The sequence below is a fragment of the Hipposideros armiger genome, unplaced genomic scaffold (assembly GCF_001890085.2).
Source record: "Hipposideros armiger isolate ML-2016 unplaced genomic scaffold, ASM189008v1 scaffold_43, whole genome shotgun sequence".
NCBI lineage: Eukaryota > Metazoa > Chordata > Mammalia > Chiroptera > Hipposideridae > Hipposideros > Hipposideros armiger.
In genome coordinates this window covers 2,397,261-2,419,996 of record NW_017731393.1, presented here as the reverse complement: position 1 = coordinate 2,419,996, position 22,736 = coordinate 2,397,261, and the positions used below count along the sequence as shown (strand labels likewise).

Genomic DNA, 22,736 nt, shown 5'->3' with positions numbered 1-22,736 from the left:
AGTGACCCAAGTAGAGCAAATTCTCATGAAAGGGCCTCAGCTGTGCTCTGAATGAAGTCGTGATTGCTAAACAGCTGTTAAACGTTGACCATTGCAAGTGGTTCCGCTGAATAGAACCCCATCTTACTCAGCTTTTGGTGTGCTGTAGAAGAAATTCATTTTACTGTGGAATTTATAGAAACAAAGTGCTTTTCAAATTGGTTCCTGTGGGGAACAAAGTCGCGCTTGACATTTGCACAGGTCTTTCTATGGCGCTCCTCCTAGCACTGCGGTCCCTAATGCTGTTTCTACCCCAGAAGGCAGGAGTGCCTCTCCCACCCCGACAGGGAGCCTGCTACTCAGGACAGCTGAGTGACTGTCCGGCACCACAGCCCTTGCGAGGGGCCCAGGTCCGCTTGCCCAGCCTAGTCTGCGGGGTCTACTTCTCCTGGGCAGCTGGGACTGACCACTTACCTGCTGAGATCCGAAGTGACCACAGGCACTGTTGCTGGGCACTCACCTTTATGCATAGCTTTCCATCCAGTCCTCACAACATCCCAGTCAGTGGTTATTCCTGCCTCCACCTGAGAAAGGCCCAGCTCAGAGGCTCAGAAAGTTGCCGGAGTGGCAGTGCTGGAGTCCAGGTGTGTGTCACCCTGGCCTGGTGCTGAGGACCAAGCCTGGGCCACAACACTGACTACAGGTGTTGTGAGGGGCACTGCGTCCCTGTCACAGGCTTGGGGACCTCACACATGGTGTTTAGGCCAAAGACTACCCAAGTCTTAAAACTGCAGAGGGTCTGAGATGAGTCCCGCAGTAGGAGGGTGAGGTGGCTTCACTGAAAGGATTTAAAAAGTCAGACCGATTGGTTGAATCCAAGCATTAGCGTGTAAATGGGGTGTATGTGTTTTGATCATAATTGACCTCTTCCTATTCATTGTATTTATTCAACTTGAGCTTCCTGGTCTGCCAGTAGGGTGTTTGCATTTGAAACAAGTGGAAGTGGGTGGTAGATGCTAAAGGGCACAGCAGCTGAGCAACAGGACTCTTAAAATGGGCCAGTTTCTCTGTTTCCTGATCTCTTCTCTGGTAAAACCTCCCTCCTGCAGTAATTTTGGGGTGAAGTTTTAACAAAGTGCTCAAAACAAATGACTCAGTTTTCAGACTTGCTAACATTTAGAAGGATTTGGAGAAAATATTTATAGTTGTGTTGCACATCTTTTTTTGGAGTTTGCTGCTTCACTTGGAGAATTTTCTGTCCGTATGAAAATTGGCGCTAAAGTGCATAGCACAGTTGGCTGCTGGCACTGTGCGGGAGTGAAGGAAGGTGGCCCAGCTCCCCACCCGCACGGCCTGTCCGATGGAGCTGCCTTGCCCTCCTGTTTCCCCCCTGCCTCCCTGTCCCCTCCCGCCTCCCGAGCAGACCCTGCTCTTCGCTGAGCCCACGCCTCAGGTGCCGGGACACTCCAGCCAGCTCTCCTGTGTGGGCTGGGCTGGCTCCATCCGTTCTCCAGGCCCTTTACTCCGCCTGGATTACAGCTTTCCTGGAAAAGAGTGAAACTTGGAAAACCAAGACGGATATGGTTGCAAATGGCCAAACTAACATTTAAGAAATTACTTTAAATTCAGCTGTTTTAGTTATATTTAGCTATATGAACAACAGAATGAAAGAAACATGCAAACATAACAGAGAATACCCGTGAGGATGGCCTGCTTACAGGTGCTGCTGGTGGGGCTAGAACTTGATGTGACTTCACGCCCCAGAAGAGCTCACCCGTGCCTCGAGGAAGGCTTCGGCTGCAGAAGCATCAGTCACAGGGAAGACCCCAGCCCACTCCGCCGGAACGGGGTCTCCCGTTGACTCATCAGAGTGAAGGTCATTTCAGGACCCCAGAACAGAGAGCAGTTACAGGAGTTTTTATTCTCTCCACTCCCCATCTAAGGCAGTGCCAAGCAATCCTCCATGTCCCTCTTACTCCTGCCAGCCTCTGGTGGCACCTACTGAGCTGGCAGCGGTCACTCACACGGGGGACAGAGACAGCGGGAGGAGAAGGGCACCCACACACCAAAGCCGAGCTCCGTGGGTACAACTGAGTGCCTGCTTCTAAGAGTTTGGGGTGTTCCGACGACTCGTATCCCCTCTGGAATTAAAACGCTGGGCCTTGGGGACAGTGAAAGCAGCTCTCTGGCCTCATTGGGGACACCATGGATGAAATCCCTGTTCGCGTCCTCATGAACAACTCTGGGCAGCAAGTCACCCGCATCTCTGGACGGGACTTCTGACACAGCGCATCTGCCCTCCCAGCGGCGTCAGTGACCGTCCTATGGGACCGAGGGCACAGAGCTTCGGTGCTGCAGCAGAGTTGCAACGAGTCCCCCGCTGGTTTTTAATAAGAGGCAACGTGGTGAGTGCCAGGTCAGTGCCCAGGCACGCTCTGCCCGCTGGGGCGCCGAGGCTTTGCTGTGAAGAGGCCGAGTGAAGTTCCGGCATATTGGCTCACGGAGCCGCGCTGCCAGGCGTCCTCACACATGGCTTCGCGCAGGCGCTCTTCTTCCCGTGGAGAAAGGCTCGCCGTGCGTGTTGGGTGACAGCATCGGTTACCAGACATGTCTGAGGATCCTGTTTTTGTGTAGAAAGTAGTGTACGTTGGGAAAGCCTGTGAAGATACACAGCAAAGTGGTAATAGTAGTTGTGATTGGGTGGTGCGATTATGGCTGATTGTTTTTCCTCCCTTTAGTTTACCTCTGTTTCTGACTACCTTGCAATTAAAATATTCGTTATAGAAAAAGTAGTTTATAATTCTGAATAATCTTCCAAGAAGAACCAGTCTTAGAAAATGACCAGAAATGTTCGCAAAGCTATGTGCTGTTACACTGGTTATAACAGTGCAAACCTGACCCAGGGTGGTGAAACAGGTGTGTGTGCCGCCGTTAGAGTCCGCCAGCCGTTATCACAGCAGTTACTGTCCATCATTAAGGATGGGCTTTGAAAGGCCCTTTCAGATCACGTTTGGCAAAGGCTGATGAGGAAAGTTGTTCCCAGTGGAGTGGTGGCTTCGGTAGCTTTGGAGCTGGCCTTTGCCGCTTAGCAGAAACGTTCCCAGGCCTTCCTGTGTGGAGCCTGAGCATAATCTGTCCTCCCGGCTGTAGCCGGGATGAAGGCTGATGTGTGTGCAACGCCCAGGGCCCCTCACACACACCTACGTGGCATCTATTCTTACTTTGCTCACAGTGTACTCTGAAAATGGGCAGGATTTTTTTTTTATAGTCAGAGAGGAAAAACAGGTATAGTTTACAAAGGACCCAAACTTTGTGGGTCAGCTGCAGCCCGTCGTGCCAGGACAGCTCTTCCCACACTCCCAGCCCATGTAAACCTGAACCCCTGTGGGTCTGCCCTCGCACATTCCTGCGCACACACAAAGGATTTTAGACTTTGGAGAACACGTGACCTCACCACCTCATTCTAGGTGAGGAGAGTGTGACCTGGTGAAAGCAGTTCTCGGCTCGGGGAGGTTGGTGGCTGGGCCAGGCCTCCAGGCCACGTGGTGCAGGGCAGTCCCATCCAGGGGATGCTTGTGGCTACTCTAGCGACCCTTATACAAACCACTGGATCTTAAAGCACAAGGCCCAGCCCCATGCCCACAGAGCGGCAATGGGAGCGAGCTGGGGAGGGGGGTGCTGCCGGGGCCTGGGGTGGGAGGGGTCAGATGGTTCCCACGGAGGTGGTGTGCTGCCAGAGCATGAAGGCTGAGCAGGAGTGTGGTGGGCAGACAGGACGAAAGGGCATCCCTAGCCCAAGGAACTGTGATGCATGAGCAGTGACCAGAGTGGCAGCATCCTGCCAGGGCAGAGGGGCTCACAGGTAGCCTGGGCCAGGGCAGGGCCACTACAAAGCTTGAAGCCGGGCCGAGCGGCCTGGTCAGACTGAGTTTTAGGAAAGTAGCCTGCTGGGAGTTTGTGACACAATTCCCTCTGAAAGCGGAAGGGCCGGTGAGAAGAGGGGGAGACAGGTGCTATGGGGGGACCCCCGGGATGGGGCTGGGCCTCACCTCAAGTCCCCTCACATGGAGGAGCCATGTGTGGCTCACACTGGACAGTGCAGCCCTGGGGCTTCAGCGTCAAGGGCAGGAGGAAGGGTGCCAGCTGAGGGGTGTGGCGGGTGGGCCACCCTGTAATTACTGTGGTCATCTCGTGGGATGGAGGTGCCTCAGGGACAGGCATGGGCACAGCACACTGATGTCATCAGAGCTCTGGAGCTTTGCTCTCGGGCTCTTTCTGTCCTTGTCAGCCTCATCTTTACCAACAAATGCAGGTGAAGCAGAAATGCCCCTTCCCCTGTGGTCTGGGAAGCAAACGGGTGGCCCCAGCCAGCTAGTTAATAGCAGTCAGCAGGCCCTGCCTCAGCATTTGAGCCCAGTGCCTTGAATGAGGGTCAGCACAGGGGCCACACTCAGCACTGGTGGCCAAGGGCCACCAGGTCTTACAGGCCATATAGCTGTGCTGGTCTGGATCATAAAACTGCAGGCTTTTTTATTTGAGAAGCAAGGTGGCATGTTCCTGCAAGGGAAGTTCCTCCACGAAATGCCTCTGCTCCTGCAAGGGAAGATCTCATATGAGTCAGCCCACGGCCCAATGCAGGAAAGGCTGCCTGGGATGGAAGACCAGATCCCAAACGGGTCCCCCCAAGCCAGACCCTGCCTCTGGGAGCTGCTGTGGAGTGTGAGGAAGATGCGGCTGCAGCACCAAACGGCTGGTCCAAACCTGAACTACCTGGAGGCCCATGGTGCCACCAGTCCCGGGACCCTCGGCCTCCAGTTCTGTGCTGTAGGCATGGTGATGGGAGGCAGCAGATAAACAGGATAGAAAGGGGAGTCCCACAGCCATCACCCTGGGGAAAGAAGCTTGTTATATAAAAGTCATCTTGTGTGGCTCCAGTTACATGAGATTCTAGAACAGGTCAAGCAAAACGTATCTTTGCAGAAATCAGATCCGTGGTTGCCTGGGTCAGGGTAGGCTGTTGGGGCACGAGGCTGCTTCCCAGGGGTGACGATTTGTCGAGACTCAGGCACAGCATACCTGCAATCTATACAATTACTGGATGTGAACATGACCTCAAGAAAAATCAGTAAACAGATACTGAGCTCTAGTTAGTGATTCACATGTTGAAGCATTTAGGAGAACCTGTAGTGATGTCTGCAACTTACTTTGAGGTGCATTCAAAATTAAGATGGGTGGATGGGTGGATAAACAGATGGATAGATAGATGAAAAGGTAAGTAAGGGAAAACATTATCGGTAGTGGGTATGTGGGTGTTCCCTGTAATATTCAACATTTTGTATGTTTTACAATTTTCATCATAAAATTGGGGGGCTCAATAATGTACGAGTATATAAAGTATCTGGCACAAAGAAAACTCATAGTAAAGGTTAAGTCACCTCCTCTACTTTCCAGCAGATTCAGGATAGCAAAAAAAAAACAACCTAAAATATCCCTTCCAAAATACGTTTTGTCCATATAAAATGGAGGGAAAATGTACCCCCAAGAGCAAGGACTTATGGGGCCCAATTCAGTTGGGCATAATAATGCTTCTCCCCCCTCTGAAATCTCCGTTTCCGCCAGCAGGGAGCAGAGAGCACCATCGACTCTAGTTAGTGTCCTGCACACGTGCTCACACTGTGTCACACCCCTGCGCCTAGCACGCAGACTGATGTCTATGAAACTGAAAGTGCTTGAATGCTGTGTCCTTCACACGGTGCTCTCCTGGCAAGACTAATAGTTGACATCTCTAAGGAGCCCTCTTAAGTTATAATATTATAATAGATGATATATGTAAGATACCTAGCATGATCCATGCACACAGTAGGGCTCATCACATGGATGTGGAATCTGAAGCTTTAGACTAGTTAAACTAAATGAACTTCTGATTCCAGCCAAGACAGAGTAACAGGGACCAGACTTACCCTCCTGCCTGAAACAACTGAAAATCCAGACAAAATATATGAAACAGTGGTTTTCAAGATATTGGACACCAAACAGGAAACATGAGGTGAACTCTGTAATTTCCAGGCCGTGGCAGGGGGGTTGACCCCAGACAGGGGCTGGCAGAGCCCAGCCGGCGCCTTGAGTTTCAAGATAGGGATGGGAACCTGGGGAGGCCAAGGATGCAGGAACTTGTAAGGAGAGTACCAGAGAGCCTCAAAGGGTCCCAAGAGGTTTCAGCTGCGTGCAGATGAGCACGTGGGGGAGGGAGCTGCCCCAAGCCTGTCAGAGAACCACCTGAAAGGATTGGAGGGAACGTGCCCCAGAGCTCAGCCAGGGCCAGGACTAGTTCTTGATCCCACCATCCAGAGTGGGGACTCTCCTGTCCTACCACTTCCTAACTGGGTTATATGCCTCAGTTAGGGGGCAGAAGTAGCCCTATACTAAATGCAATTTTGGTCATGCTGACCTGAGCTTGCGAGCAAGACCCAGAAGGAAGGATCAGACTGTTTCTAAGGAACTTAACAGCACCCCAGAACAAAGCTCAAGAATATTTATAGATTACAAAAATGTCCAGCACCAAGGTGAAATTCACGTCGTCTTGCATCCAGGCAGAACTTACCAGGCAAGCGAAGAAACAGGGAACATCGCCTGCAGTGAAGGGAGGCATGATATAGATGGTATAATTCACAGGCAGGGCATTAAAACCGTTGTTACAACTTTACCCTTTATGTTCTAGAAGCTGGGGAAAAGCGTATGCACGTTAACTAGAAAAATGGGAGCCATAAAAAAAGACCCAAATCAAACTCTTAGGGATAAAAATTTGCAATGTCTGAGATGAAAAATACCCTGGCTGAGATCGATGGCAGTGTACACATTGCAGAAGAAAAGATGAGCGAACTCGAAGACACAGCAGTACAAACCATCCAAACGCAGAGAGAAAAAAGCCTGAAAAAAGGTTCAGAGCGTCAGTGAGTGTGGGACCACTTCACATGGCCCAATACGAATGTAATTGAAGTCCTGGAGGAAAAGAGAAAGCAAGGGGTGACATGAAAAGCAATTGAAGAACTACAGCTGCAAATTTTCCAGATTTGATGAAATCATTACTTTGAGTGAAGGAACCAAGATCCGTTTGATTTTAATCAATCCCACGTGTGAGTACATGGGTTAGCGTCAGCTAGTGCCCCAGGATGCTGCAAGTCCCCATCTGTTGCCCCCTCTCTAGAGAACCACTTTCTTTTAGCTTCATATCCCTGAGAACTGCCTAGGGAGCTATTTCTGGATCCTTCTAGCTCTAGGTGATTTCAGTTGACTCTGGAAGAGGAGGAGGAGAGAGCCTCCGTGGCCGGCCCCAGCCCTGCGGCTGTCTTCTCACTGCATCCTCCCATAGCCACAGTCGTGATGGGCGCCCTGCCTCACAGCTGAGTCAGGGAACAAACTTCCCTGCATTTTCTCATCTGTGCGACTCCGTTTCCCTGGACTTGATCACTGCCTCGTTTTTCCACCTAGCTTTCTCTGTGGCCTCACACATACAACCCCAGCCCTGCCTGTTATTCCAATTCCCTCTCCATAACTTGGACACACTGGGTGTCCTCTCCAGGGTGTCTTCTTTAGAGAGATCTCTCCTGGACGCTTTGGCCGCTCTAGTCTGGCCTGGTCACCCTGCCACCTGGGATCGCCCTTTGCTTCCCTGTGTGTTCGATCCCCTTGCTCCTGGGTTTGGTGTCCTCCTCTTTCTTTGTTTGGGTGGAGTTTATCCTCTAGTTGGTTCCTGAGAATGGTCCATGGTAGGTAAGTTTTGGAGACATTGCATGTCTGAAAAGTCTTTCACCCTTGTTGACCTTGGCTGGATCCAGCAGCCTAAGTTGGAAATGATTTTCCTTAGAATTTTGATCATCCTCCATCACTTCCTGGCTTCCAGTGTTGCTGTTGAGAAGCCTGAAGCCGTTCTGATACCTGACCCTTGATATTCGACCTGTTTTTTCTCTGTTCTTCCCTAGTGTTCTGAGAACAGATAGTGATGTGCCTGTTTCACCCGTAGTGCTGGCGAGCCCTTGCAGCCCTTTCAGTCCCGAGCTCGGGGCCTTTGTTCTGCGGCGGCCTGTTACCTGTAGGCAGCCTCTCTCCTGCCTCTGCCCCTCCTGTTTCTGTTTGCCCGTTCTTTTTTTCTTTTTTTTTTTTTTAGCTGAGCCATCCTGCCACCTGTTGGCAGCTCAGCGACTGCTCAGCTCGGGCCGGAACTTGAACTGCTGTTGCTCAGAGCTCAAACTCTTGAGCGAGCTCTTAACCAACTGAGCCACTCAGCCAGCCCCTGTTTGCTCTTTCTGGGGTCATGCTTTTGTCCCGTGGACCTCCTAAACTGGCCTCCACTTTTCGTCTCTTTCTCTGCTGTTTCCTATCTCTTTATGCTTTTATCCTACTTTCTAGAAGATGTTCTCGACTTGATGCTGCGATCCCTCCTTTGGGTTGTTTTGTGATCATGTTTTCATTTCTGGAAGCTCCTGTTACTCTTCTAGTTGTCAGATCTTCTTCTGTCCCCTAGCATGGTATTAAGGCTTCTTCTCCTGCGTGGTCTTCCTGTCACCCGAGTCACCCATTTTCTGTGTTCTACATGGTGGCAGTCTTGGTTAGCTGAAGGGCCATCAGCACACAAGGCTGATGGGAGCCTGGGAGCTGGTGGAGCTTGCTGACCGCAGGCCTCACGTGCTGACCTGGCTGGTGGCTGTTTCCCTAGGGAGCGCCTGCAGTCAGGGCTTGGCCCTTCCAGCCCTTGCTGTGTCCTTTTCTCACGCACCACCCTCCAGCTCCCAAAGTTGTGTGGCTGTTTTCTCCTCTCATCCTCCCTTCATGAGCTTTGGACCTTTTTTTAACTCTTTCTCACTGTAGTGTCATTTCGGAAGCGAGTGGAATGGCAGATGTGTGTGTTGATTCTGTTCCTGCCCAGAAGGTGCTAGGTTTTTCAGAGCTCTGCAGGCGATTGGGACATACCTAATGCTGAGAGTCACGGGTCGGTCATCCCTCCAACCCCACACTTCTGGGTTCTAGATCCTCAGAGGACACCCACGTCCTCTCTCCATTTCTTTCAGTCCTCAGAACGGCTGAGTGGCGTTGGGCCTTGGCAGGGCTCCCTGTTACACATTATCTGATGAGCACGTGCTGCTGCCTACAGGGCAAGCGACAAGATCCAAAGTGGTGTCTGATGCTGTTGGATATAACAGCCCGTTTTGAAGAAAATCAAATTGCTTTTGCCACTTCCTTGATTTTTTTCCCCATGTTGCCTTTTTTCCTGTAGCTCTCTTTGAACACCAATTGCTGTTGCGTTCTCTTCTCAGACCCTGTTCCTAGGAAATATTACCCCTCCCTGGGGTATTTGACCCTAAGCCTTTGTTTCTGTTCTGGAGGGCTGTGGTTCTCAGTAACGGGCCACCAGGGTGCAGACCGGCTGCCTGAGCTTGCAGGAATTCTCTCGTCACCTGATTGATTCCATGGTTAAAACAAAGACCTGAGGACCCTGTTCCAGTTGACATGTGTGTGCAGGAAGGGTCTGCATGCCACCCCGGAGGAGCAAAGCCGAAAGGTCGCCTCCAGGGACCTCGCTGTCTGGAGCAGCCGGCTAGGAGGGCTTCCTCGCGGGTTGTCCGTTTGTGCAGCTGCCGTGTGATGAGCTGGCGGAGAATCCCAGGGGCCAGTGCAACAGGGATCAAGTTTCTGCAGCCTGTGTCCCAGCAGTGCTGGAGCCCTGACGCTGACCACAGGCAGTCGTCCAGCAGCTGGACAGAAGGGTGGTCGCAACGATATGGACGGACCTAGAGAACATTATGCTAAGTGAAATAAGTCAGTCAGAGAAAGACAGATACCATATGATCTCACTTATATGTGGAATCTAAAAAACTGAATAAATGAGAAATGTAAACAGAAATAGTCTCAGAGATACAGAGGAAAAACTGAGGGTTGCTAGTTGGGAGGGGGTGGGGATGAAGGAGAAGGGGAAGGGATGAGACAATACAAATTGGTAACAGTCTGGGGAATATAATCAATAATGTTGTAAATATTTTTTTAGGGGGCCAGATGGACTCATGTCTTGTTAGGGAGACCACTTCATAGTCGGTGTAGAGGCCTGACCACCGCACTGTATTTCTGAAGCTGATGTTGAATAATATTGTTTGTCAACTATAATTATATATACATATAGTCACTGGACGTGGAGTAGAGTGTGGGAATGGAGTCAGTGGAATTGTAATAGATAAGCATGATATCGGGGGTAGGAGGGCAGTAGATGGGGGAGGGGGGTTGTTTCTGTGTGAGGGAGAAAAGGATAACTATTGCATTGTTCTTTACACCTGAAACTAACAATAAAAATTTTTAAAAAAGGGCAGTCACCGTCGGCTTCACCAGCTCCCGCTCAGGAAGGACAGAGTGTGACTGCTGCCCAGGAAACCTGCTTTGAGCGTTTTCTTTAGCACATCCCTACAATTAGCAGGTGCTGTGTCTCCCTGGATTCTGCAGTCACAGCCAGACCAGATGTGGAGCCAGTGCCAGAGTCTCCAGGGGAGAGGACCTCTGGCTTTGCAGTTGGCCGACTAGGAGAGGGAAGAGGCAGAGGGACTCAGCATCCGGTGGCCTCACTCAGCTAGGTCAGCAGTTTGCAAATGCTTTTAGCAGAACTCATTCTCCAAATAAAATCTTATCCTTAAGCCAGATGTGTTCAACAAATGACAGCAGAATTGCTCCCAGGAAGCTGGCGGGATGCCCAGAGCCAGGGTGCACAAGCCTCAGCCGAAGGCCGCTGGTCAGCACGGCATGAGCACTCGGAACCACAGGCCAGGGCAGCCTGAACCTGTGCACCCCTGAGTCAGAGTGTGAAACCCCAGGCAGGGGGGGCCTCCAAGGTCACGTGGCTCACCCTCTGGCGAGGACACAGCCTGAGGGGGCGGGGCTCTGCCTGGGGTCCCACTGTGTGCCCAGGTCTCCCAGGCCGCCCAACTCCTCACCGTTGGCCCTGAGAACCTGCTGGGACTTTGAACACAGGCCTGCTAACATTGCTGCCTGGTTTTCTAGCTTATCTGAAATTAGACCAGGAGCTGGAAGAGAATCTGCTACAGGAGAAAACAGAAGGCAGAAAGTACAGCCACCGTGGGGCCTGGTGACATAGGACCAAACAAACCCCACAACACACCTCAGCAGCTCGAGAGGTCACTACAGAGCACTGGGGTGCGTGGTGCAGACCCCGAAGCCTCGAGGAAAAGTGATGTGTCACAAATGTTAGGTGGACTGAAGGTTCCTTAAAACTGGGAGGGAGGAAGGTGACTTGGAGGAGAGAGAAGGGCCGTCTGGGAAGCACGGCTGGCACCTGGCTGGCCCCGCATGCTGGGCTTGGTGTGTTTCCAGAGGCGTCTCTGCAGTGTGGTGTGTGTTGGCGCTTTGCAGGCTCTGTGATTAATCCCCCTCGTGTTCCCGCGATGTTCCTGCTGAATCTTATCCAAGTTCACACAAGGGCCAAACCAAAATCATCTGTCTAGATAAGCATGCCCTGTGTTTGTTTGTTTTCTTTTAGCCTGGATTTGTTGCCATTCTGGCTGGTGTGTGTGTGTGTGTGTGTGTGTGTGTGTGTGTGTACGTACGTACGTGTGTGTACGTGTGTACATGTTCTGTGCGTACACACATGTGCCTTAGGATAAAGCTTCAGCCAGCTGGAAGTTTGGAGAACTCCAGTCTGAGCCCCCAGACATGTCAGCTCTAGACTCAGCTTAGGCATGGGCAGGTCCCCTCACCTCTCAGCGTCCGTTTTGTCAGTTTGTTGACCTAGAATATGAGGGAGTTGGGCTTAGCTGGCCTCCTGAGTCCCTTTCAGCCCACAGTTGTTTTGGCGAGCCCTTGAAACAGAAAAGCCAGAGTTTTTGTTATAAGAGGCATTGTTTTCTCTTGAGCCTGGACTTAGTTCTGCTGCCCCCTGTCTCCAAATTATTGCTTGGGGTTACCTGGGCCTCGCTGTCCCTTGTGCCAATTTCATGGGCACTTCATGAGCAGGGGCTCTGTGAAACCCCACCACACGTGGAGCCCTATGGACTGTGAACATGAAAAGCATGATATGTTCCCTCCGAGTCTGCCCACGCTGGAGGGCAGTCGGATGTGGGTGCGCTGGGGGAGGCCTATGGGATGAGCCTGGCTGGGGGCCACTTCGGGCCCGTAGATGGGGCCGGGGGTCCTTCAGAAGGCTGATGGGCAGGCAGCTTGTGAGCTGGGCCTCGCAGAGCAGAGAGGAATCAGAACGTGGAGAGAGAAGCCCCGTTTGCCTAGAACCCAAGCCCTACCCGACCGGAAGGCCAGAAAGGAGGTGGCATCTGCTGTGGAGGGGGGTGTGCCAGAAGGCCAGGTTACCCCACAGGCAGTGGGGACTGTGGCCGAAGCCACTCTGTCTGCAGCCTGGGGTAGGACAATGTGGGTGGGGACACCAGTTAGGAGGCCCCTGAGCGGACTCTGGCACGCAGTGAGGGGCTGAGTCCACGTTCCTGTCTTCACACCAGATAAGCAGGCAGAGTCTGCAGTGCTCTAGGCACCATGCCAGGCACTGGACAAGGCAGGCAGGGTCCTCCGCCGGGAGCTCTCTGTCTTGTCCAATCAGATCACAGCGACCTGAGTGAAATGGGTGGATGGCTTCTGGGGTGCACACTTTTTCCTGCCTGCAGCCCCCACCAGCGGAGGTGGTAACAACCACCAGAACCCTCAGCTGCAGCCTTCCACGCATATCTGCAGCCACCAGAATCCTCACTCTAGGAGTGAGTAGTCTCACCCAGCTAACCTAGTGGCTGGAGTCGGAATTCTTCAGGAAACATACTAGACGAGAACATTGGAGTCAGTAACTGAAAAACAAGCTTGTCTTATCCAGGAAACACAGAACCTGTCACATTTGGAGCTCATGTTATCTAAGCTAAGCAGTATTTTCACCGTACCTGACAGCTAAGATAAGTCCCTCAACCCCAGAACAGTCCCTGGGCCCCGGGGGCAGGCGGGCAGCATGTGCACAGCTGCAGGGCCTTGGGAAGAGCAGCTTAGACATAGCCTATCACGTGAAAACTTCACTCCTTAACTTGAACTCGACGCCTAGTCAAAATCTCAGTGTATAAAATGAATTCTGTCTGGAGAGGCGCTGAATTAATGGGAAAGAGTAATGGTTTATCCTGTAATACTGGTAGCTTGGAATAAATAAAATGTGGTCTTTTCTTGTTCATAATTAGTAATGAGCGTTTGTCTTTTGAGAACATGAGATAGCAGCTTGGTTCCCTCCCCTGTCCCCCCATGAGGTTTTGTGTAAGGAAAACTTACAGCCCACAGTGGCCCCTTTGATTTGTAAATATCAAAGCAAGTTGGTGGCTGTAATTAAATCACTGGGCACTTCCAGAAACGGGTGTGGCCCCCTCGGCCCTTCACCCACCCTGTAACTCATCTTTAAAGGGCACTTAATAATAAACAGGAGCCAGTACGTGTGCGCACACTTCTCTCTGCCTCTCTGCCTCTGCCTCTGTCTCAGTCTGTCTCTGCCCCTCTCCCTCTCTCTCTCTCTCGCTCTCGCTCTCGCTCTCGCTCTCTCTCTCGCTCTCGCTCTCGCTCTCGCTCTCGCTCTCGCTCTCGCTCTCGCTCTCGCTTTCTGTCTTTGGAAGCACACCAACACCAAACATAACTTTTTAGTATTTCCAAATGATTTTTAAATCTTAAATTCCTTACTCTATTTTCTAAATCGCATCCTTTGTTCTTATTATTATTTTTATGAATTTTTGAGTATGAATAAGCCAAAATTTAGGCTGCCAACTTCTTTTTGTTAATTGGGATTTTTATTGAGATAATTACAGATCCACATGTGTTTGTAAGAAGTCATGGAGCCGCCCACACGCTTTGCCCAGTCTCCCCAACAAGGACACCCTGCAGAGCCGTCGCACACTCAACAACCAAGACTTGTCAACTTGCTCTGTTAAAAGAACGTGATAGGGGGCTGGCCGAGTGGCTCAGTTGGCTAAGAGCTCGCTCAAGAGTTTGAGCTCTGAGCAACAGCGGTTCGATGCCCGGCCTGAGCTGAGCTGCCAACAGGTGGCAGGATGGCTCAGCTAAAAAAAAAAAAAAAAGAAAGAAAAGAACGTGGTAAAATACACATAACGTAAACTACCACTAGTGACATTCAGTATTGTGCAGCCGCAGTAGCGTGCCACCTTTGTCACTGTCTACTCGCAGAACATCTCCCCCACCCTAGAAGGAAGTCCTGCCCGGTACCAGTCACTCTCCATGCGCCCCCTTCTCCCCACCTCCCCAGCCCCTGGCACCACTAATCTGGTCTCTGTCTGTGTGGATTCCCCTTTCCTGGATGTGTCATATGGATGGAATCATAGGATATGTGGCCTTTCGGGATTGGCTTCTGTCACTCAGTTTCATGTTTTCAAGGCTCATCCGTGTTGGGACAGTATCAGTCCTTGGTTCCGTTTTATGGCTGAATGGTATTCCCCTGCAGTGGGCCTCTGGGCCTCGTTTTATTGCGCTTTGCAGATACTGTTTTCATCCACATCGAGGCATACCCTTCCCCAGCAAAAAGATTACAACTCGCTGAAGGCTCAGATAGGTGATGGTTAGCAAATTTTAGCAATAAAATATTTTTAATTAAGGCGTGTACGTTGTTTTAGACGTAATGCTATAGTACACTTAATAGATTACAGACAGTATAGTGTAAACACAACTTTATATGCCTGAGAAACCAAACAAGTCATGTGATTCACTTTGTAGGGTACGCGCTTTATTGCCCATTCTGGAACCCACGTGCCGCGATTTGTCATCCATTCACTGCTTGATGGGCGTTTGGGTTGTTTCCACCTTTTGGCTATTGTGAGGAGTGTTGCAGCTATGAACATTTGTGTAGTTTTTGTTTCAACCTCTGTTCCCATTCTTTGGGTACATTTCTAGGCGTGGGATTTCTGGGTCACCTGGTAACTATGTTTAACCTTTTGGAGAACCCCTAAACTATTGCCTACACCATTTTATTATACATTCTCACCAGCAGGTCCCGAGGGTTCCTATTTCTTCACAGCCTCGCCAATAACTTGTTATTTTCCATTTGCTTTTTACTAGTCACCCTGGTGGGTGTGAGGTGGTGTCTCGCTGTGGGTTTGACTTGCATTTCCCTGATGACTAAGGATGCTGTGCGCCTTTTCATGTGCACATGGTCTGTTCCAGTCCTTTGCCCTTTTAGAAATTCTGTTGTTTGTGTTTTTGTTGTTGGATTTTAAGAGTTTTTTATTTATTTTGTATACTAGACCCTTATTAGGTAGATTTGGAAATACTTTCTCTTGTTCTGTGGGCTGTGTCTGCACTTTCTTTATGGTGTCCTTTGATGTACAAAAGTTTTTGGGGTTTTTTTGTTTTTGGTTTTTTTTAGCTGAGCCATCCTGCCACCTGTTGGCAGCTCAGCGGCTGCTCAGCTCAGGCCGGGACTTGAACCGCTGTTGCTCAGAGCTCAAACTCTTGAGCGAGCTCTTAACCAACTGAGCCACTCAGCCGGCTCCAAAAGTTTTTAATTTTGATGAAGTCCAATTTATCTATTTCTTTTTCTTGCTTGTGCCTTTGGTGTCACCTAAGAAACCATTGCCAGATTTAGCTCTTAGGTGCATTTTTTATCCATTTCAAGTTAATTTTGTATATGGTGTGAAGTAAGGGTCTAACCCCATTTTTTGCACATGGAGGTCCAGTAGTTCCATCACCATTTGTTGAAAAGACTGTTCTTTTTTCATTGAATCATCTTGGCAACCTTGTCAAAAATCACTTGACTGTATGCGTTTATTTCTTGACTCTCAGTTCTATTCCGTTGATTTATATGTCTACCCTTATGCCAGTACCACACTGTTTGATTATTGTAGCTTCATAATAGTTTTGAAATCAAGACGTATGAGTGTTCCAAATGTGTTTCCTCACGATTGTTTACATTGTTCGGGATCCCTTGCAATTCTCTAGGAATTTTAGGATCAGCTTTTCCATTTCTATAAAAACACCAGCGGGATTTTGATAGTGCACTGAGGCCTGTCGGCTGCATAGGGTAGCATGCCTCGTCTACAGATGTGTACAGCATTATTTTTCTCAGACCACCTGAATCAGAGCCACCTGGGGCACTTGTCTAAAAGGTTGTTTCTGGGCCCCAGCCCTAAAGTCTGATGCGGAGGGCTGGCCCCAAGCCCAGGAATGGCTGTTTTAACAAGCCCCCCATGAGTCCCAGGGGCTCTAAAGTTTGAGAAGCACTGGAGCTGGCCCTCCTCACCTTCCCCCTGGAGGGACTTGGGTTCAGCAAGAGCAGGTTTCCTTGCCTGCAGGTGGGCCTTGCGGTATAGAGCGGCCTTCACGGACTGTTTCCTGTTCACCACCACCCCCATTGGGCCCGCTTGGCCACTGGAGGAAGGCCACTGGGACTTGTTCTGGTTGACATTTGTGAAGCCTTATTTCTTGAGCCATGTTCTTGGGGTGGGTGACGTTTGTGAACCCCTTTGCTGCCTTGACACCCTAGGTCTTTGCCATACAGCCTCCACTTTAACCCTTGTCCTCCCAGAGGCCGGGGCGGTGGACCCGTCAGACGTCCCCTGAGTCCTCAGTCCTACTGGGAAGCCTTTTGCATGTTGCTCGTTGTTTCCTACCACCTGCCCGAGGGTACGTGTCCCAGCGTCTCTCTGAACACCGTCCGTCTCAGAGCCCTGGGTCCCAGCACCCAGCAGGCCTTACTGCAGTTTCCCGAGGAGTCAGACCTTACGGTGCTGCCCTGCCCTTCACACTGCAGCCTCCTGGCCTCGTGTCAGACCTTCATGCCGCCAAGCTCCGTACTTGCACGTGCTGTCCTCTCCTGGTCAGGCCTGCTCATCCTCCGGTCTCAGTGTAGCCATGGGTTCCCAGCGCAGCTTCCCTGACCTCCCGGCCTGACCCCTTTGTGTGCTGTCAGAACGCCTGGCAGTTCAGCTCTGTAGCCGCTGCCTGCTGCAGTCTTATGTTTCTTTGTGACATGTCTTACACCAGCCTTTAAATTCCAGGAGCCCAGAAAATTGATCCCTAGCCCCTGGCACAGTGCCTGGCACGTGGCAGATGCTCATTTAACTACCTGTGGGGTGGGTAGGTGGGCTGGCGATGGGCAGATGAATGGGTAGGTGTCCCAGTGGCAGGCTGGCAAGCACCAATCAGTGCAAGTTTCTGGAACTTTCCACCCCATGTCACTGACCTCAGTTCTCCACACCTCTCAACTTTGCTCTGTCCAAAAATAACGCACCCCACCACCGCCTCCCCTGAGGAAAGTCCCTTTCTGCTTCCAGCCCGCCGGGGTCACCCTGGTCAGTGTCCATTCCAGCCCCAACGACCAGATGCTGTGGGCGCTGGACAGCAGGTGGAATGTGCACGTCCGACTTGGAATCACCGAGGAGATGCCAGTGGGGACCGCCTGGGAGCATGTGCCAGGTAGAGACGGGCAAGCACGTGGCGGCTGTCCCCTCCCAGGCAGGCCAGGCTCTGTGATGACAGGGCCTTGTGTGCCAAGCCAAGCAGCCTGTCCCCCACACAGCAGCCTCGGCTTTCACACTCAGATTTCTGCTGCTCTGCTGGGACAGGTGACAAGCACGTGTCTGACCAAGTGTCCCTGGCCTGAGGGACCCAGCATTTAGAATGCAGCCAGCCCGAGGCCTAGCGTTCTCCGGGGCACCCTTTCCCTCAGCTCCCACTCCAAGCCCAGCCCAGTGCAGGACACTGCCACCACCACAGAAACCCTCTGGTGACAGGGTGCAGTGTCAGGAGAGAGTGGGCTCTCAGGAAGGGTGGTCCATCCCGCCTGCTGCCGGGCTCTGAGGACAGATGGATGCCCCGTTTGCCTGCAGGGTTGCAGGCCTGCCAGCTGGCGCTGAGCCCCAGGGCCGTGTGGGCCCGCTGCCCCAACGGCGACCTCGCCCGAAGGTACGGCGTCACCGACAAAAACCCTGCCGGAGACTACTGGAAGAAAACTCCCGGGACCGTGACATGTCTCACAGGCAGGTGCTGGGCTCTGCGGGCTCCTTGAGGTTCTTGTGGCTCCTAGGGACCAGGTCCATGGGCTCACTCTCCCAAACGGGAGCCCATCCCAGGGTCACACCTGAGGGAGGGAACCTGGCACCCAGGGTCTTCCAGGAAGGGAAGCTTTAAAGCTTTAAAGCCTGCTTTAAAGCTGAGGAAACTGAGGCATAGATCGGGGGTGGTGTGTTTGGGGCCCCACAGCTAGAAAGTGCCACGTCTGGATGTGGACCCAGGCCCTTGACTCCATCTGCCCTGTCCCCAGGCTGGGTGATTAATGAGTGTGTGGCTGGCTCTTGTCCCTGCAGTGACCTCGTCAGATGAGCTGTGGGCAGTGGGCCCCCCCGGCTACCTCCTCCAGCGGCTGACAAGGACTTTCAGCCACTCGCACGGTGCCCAGAGCAGCCACGCCAGCACTGCCCACCCTGAGGACCTGGAGGCTGAGTGGGAGGTCATCTGAAGGGGCTCTCGGGCAGGGTCGCTCGAGGGAGGAAGCCGAAACTTGTGTGGTGGACAGTCGGTTTCTGAGCCGCTCCCTCCTGGACACGCCTCATCAACTCTTGTCCAGACACGCCTGGCCGTGTTGGACCCCCCACATTGCTTTCATCCATGTTTGCCTCCATCTCGTTCCAGAACCCCCATCTTCAGCCAGGTGATCGGAGCTGTTGCGGGAGCTCTGGGGCCTCTGAACCCTCTGGGTGGGGAGAGTGGCTGCTGCCCGTCACCCATGTGATGCAGTCACCTTCTCATCACTGGCCACCCCAGGTCCCATTGTGGGGACGACATGGGGAGCCTCCCATGGGCAGGACGAGTCCAAGCCAGGTCTGGGGACCCCCCTGTGAGCCACTGCAGGCAGCCACATAGTAGCTAAAGGTCAGTGCTCCCCACCCACTGTTCCCGTGGAGGCTTTGTCTCCATCCCAGGGTCCCCACACACACACAGGGATGCGGGTTCCAGCACACATTCCTTCTAGACACCCCAGATGGGAAACCAAGGCCGTGTCTGAGAGGCGCTGGGCTGTGCCGCGACAGAGGAGTCATACACACCATGCCCAAGCTGGGCACACTCACCCGGAGGACACCCTCCAGCTGAAACAGCAAAGGCAGGAAGTGCACTCCTGTCTCCCGGGTGGGGACGACACAGGAAGGTCACCAGTGGGGACATAGCCGAGCCAGCAAACTCAGAAGTGTCTTTAGAGTGCCGTTGAACGCGTGCTGCTGTGGACGTGGTAAAAGCCAGACGCATCCTGAGAGGATGACGTACTGATTGTTGCCTTTTTTGTTTGTTGTATTACAAACCTGCATAAAATACCTCATTTGAAATCAAATCTTACAAATTTAGAAGAGAAATTTATTTTCTGAAACCAGTGGAAGGGCTTTCATTCCTTCTCATGGTTTATCCTGAGCCTGCAGCTTCAGAGAGGGTGGGTGGCAGTCCTGCGTGTCCCCTGCATGTGGGGCAGTCATGGGACCTGCCCTTGGCTTTGAGTGGCAGCCTGGCACTGTCCGCAGCATTTGGGCTGATCTCCCCAGACGGTTAAAGCTGGTGCTTGGTGTGGCCACATCAGGCGGCAGTCCCTGAGGCCAGCCTGCGGTGCCCAGTCTTTTCGTGGGCACCTGACCCACAGGATCGACGACAGCCTGGCGTGTGTCTGCCTCGAGCCCACCGCCCCCCTGCTGGATGCAGCGCCCCATCATGGCTCTGGCCTAGCTGCTGTTTTTAGCCTGCCTTTGGCCTGGGGCCCAGTTACTTGAGTGAGGCCTGTTCTACCGAGCGAGTGTGTCCAGGAGCCCCCAGGCCCCAGCTGAAGAGCGATCAAGTGTGTCCTGTGACAGGCCCCAGCCAGCCGTGAAGATGGAGGTCTTTCAGGTCAAAATGAGGACAAGATACTGAAACCCCAGCTCTTACCTCACACTGCACTTTTATGGAATCCATTTGTTTAAGTTTGGTGACAGCAGAGGCCGCCCTGGGCTGCCTGCGGCTCCTCGTCAGCGTCTGTTGTGCCTTCCCGGCTCCCTTAGGCGGCAGAGCCTTCCCAAACCCACGGGACTTTAGTGCAATGAAACCCAAGTCCAGCTTGATACTGTTAAACGACTTGTAGCCTCAGTGCTTTGTGCGGCTTTCTTCTGGTCTGAGAGTGCAATAAACTAGACTTTTTCCTAACCTGGTCAAGTCTGATGTTGGAGCTGTGCGGAGGTGTCCCCCGCAGGCCTACGTGAAGGCTGGTGTTCCCTCCGTGCTGGGAAGAATCTGCCCGAGGCTTGCCAACCCAGCCGCTCAGCCAGGACAGCGTAGGCGGACCTGATTCCGTGACCTGGTTTGTGTTTACATGCACGCCGGCCTGCCCGGGGTGGCTGTCCTGGGAGAATGGTCACTCTAGAGATGGCCACCCCGGCACTCCCTGAAGAGGACACCTTATCATGAGGTGGCGTGCAGGGCTGTCTCCTCATGGCGGCCCACCAAGGCCAGGCCACTAAGGGCAGGTTTTGGAGGGGTTCAAGGCCCTGGAGCTATCTCCATCCAAGAAACAAAACCAAATATCAGAAGTGCCCTACTGGAAAACAACGTACGGAGAAAGGTCACATCCATAACAGCAGCAGAACACATGTCCCAGGAAACAACTGAGCAAGACATATCACGCTCGTGTCAAGAAATGGCCAAGCTTTCCAGAAGACATCAAAGAAAACTGGAGTCAAGGAAGGATGTCCACCATTCCTGATGGAAGGCAGGGTAAAACAACAGTTAAAGACATCAGTCCTCTCCAAAGGACTTTATGGGTTTAATGCAATTTGTCAGAATCCCCACTGGGATTTTCATGTTGGGGGAAGGCAGGGAGGAATTCACAAAATAAGGATTGTCCCACAGACGACGCCTTAACTATGCCGGACGTGTCCCTAGGGTCACACATAGCCACACGTCCTCACTAGGGCCCTGAGGTAATACCATTTGCCCCAGCGTAACACAGAGAGGCTAAGGAGCTTGTCACGGTGACACGGGGAGCGCGGGTATTGGCACCCAGCCCCGGAACTCCAGACCTGTGCTGTTGGATGCCCCTCCCTGTCCTGGAAAGAAGAAACAGCTGAGAATTGCCAAGAGTGATGACAGGCCAGCAAATGAAGTGTGGCGTGGGTGGAAGGGCCAGTGACGTCAGACAGTCCAGCCAGGCCCACAGGGAGCTGGCATGACGCAGGCGGCGTCACGGATGAGGGGAGAGAGCATGACTTCACACCCGCTATGCCCCACTGCTCAGTTATTTGGACAAAATAAATATGAAATAGATTAAAGAATCTTAAAACTAGGGGGGAAGCGGTATCTGATTTCTGGACGGCAAAGGCTTCCTAAACTCAGAAGTCACGGGAAAGGCCACAAAGGAAAATAGATTGGGTTGCTTCAGAGTGTAAAATACTGTGAATTAAAAACCCCACATAAAATTAAAAGGGAAATAATTGCAAACAAAGGTGATGTGATGTTGGATATACACCCTAAACATCTGTACACACCAGTGGAGGGGACACCTATGACAAAGGAGATGGAAGGGCAGCACTTACCTGACGCCCTGGCTCCCCAGCGCAGGGGTGCAAACGGGGCAGGTTGGGGGCCCCGGGAGCCCAGCAGCGGCCTTAAAACCTTCATACCCATGAGCTCCACTCCTGGACACCTATCCTCAAGAACAAATCCTGAATCGGGGGGGGGGGACATACAGCGTGGCCTTGCTTAGAACTGTGAAACACTAATAAAACTGACGTTCGGGCCATCCCTCCAGGGACAGCAAGCCACTGTTAAAAGGTGTGCTTCCAGCGACAAGGGCGCTGGGCAGTCTCACCTTATTTTCTTGTGTGAACGGTGAATTTCTGGGGTGTAGTAATGACATTGTGGTTTTGGAGGAGATCATACAAACAGGGAAAGAGAAAGAGAAGAGACAGGAAGATAACGCAGATGTGTTGGTTATACTCTTACTTTTGGTGGGTTTGAAATTTTTCGTAATTCCAGGGGACACAGGAGGTGCAGAAGGAAAAGTTCTGCGGCTGGTCGCGGTGGTTGTCTGGAGTATGTACCTTTTTGTATCTTTTGAACTTTGAGCCATGTAAATGTATTATTTATTCCAAAAATAAATAAAATTCACGTTTAAAAAACTTAGTCCTCTCTAACATTAACTCTTTATGGTATCAACACTCAGTCAAATGTCATATAATAATCACCAAAGACCCTAAAAATCAAGTTCACACAGTGTTTTACAATATCGGGAAATGCTCATACTATAGTAAGTTTAAAAATACTAAATTGTGTAAGTGATCTGATGTTATGTATGTAATCTATATATGCACATAGAAAAAACTGGAAGAAACCACCAAATGCTAGCAGCGTTTGGGTGGCGGGATGACTGCGGGCAGCTGGCCTCTTTATTTGGGATCCACACAGTGGGGGACAAGTAGGACAGTCCATATTTCCAGGGCTGGGGCCCTGCCGCTGGGGCCCTGCCACTGCGCCTGGACCTCTCAGTCCAAGGGTTCTACCATGAGCATGAATTCTATAAGCAGAAATTCTTTTTAAAAATCACAGAAGGTAAGGGCCGGCTGAGTGGCTCAGTTGGTTAAGAGCTCGCTCAAGAGTGTGAGCTCTGAGCAACAGCAGTTCGAGTCCTGGCCCGAGCTGAGCAGCCGTTGAGCTGCCAACAGGTGGCAGGATGGCTCAGCTAAAAAAAAAAAAAATCACAGAAGGTAGAAATCTCTATC

General features: G+C 51.8%; 1 protein-coding gene across 1 annotated transcript in view; it reads left to right on the top strand.

Annotated features, from left to right (window-relative positions):
* Positions 1-22,136, top strand: part of TECPR2 (tectonin beta-propeller repeat containing 2) — an 88,245-nt gene extending 66,109 nt beyond the window's left edge. Inside the window, exons 19-21 of the mRNA XM_019639211.1 lie at positions 17,280-17,421; positions 17,835-17,984; positions 18,312-22,136. Of these exons, the coding sequence (XP_019494756.1) occupies positions 17,280-17,421; positions 17,835-17,984; positions 18,312-18,463 (444 nt within the window). The 3' untranslated portion in view covers positions 18,464-22,136. The remainder of the gene's footprint in view (positions 1-17,279; positions 17,422-17,834; positions 17,985-18,311) is intronic.
* The last annotated feature ends 600 nt before the right edge of the window (positions 22,137-22,736 follow it).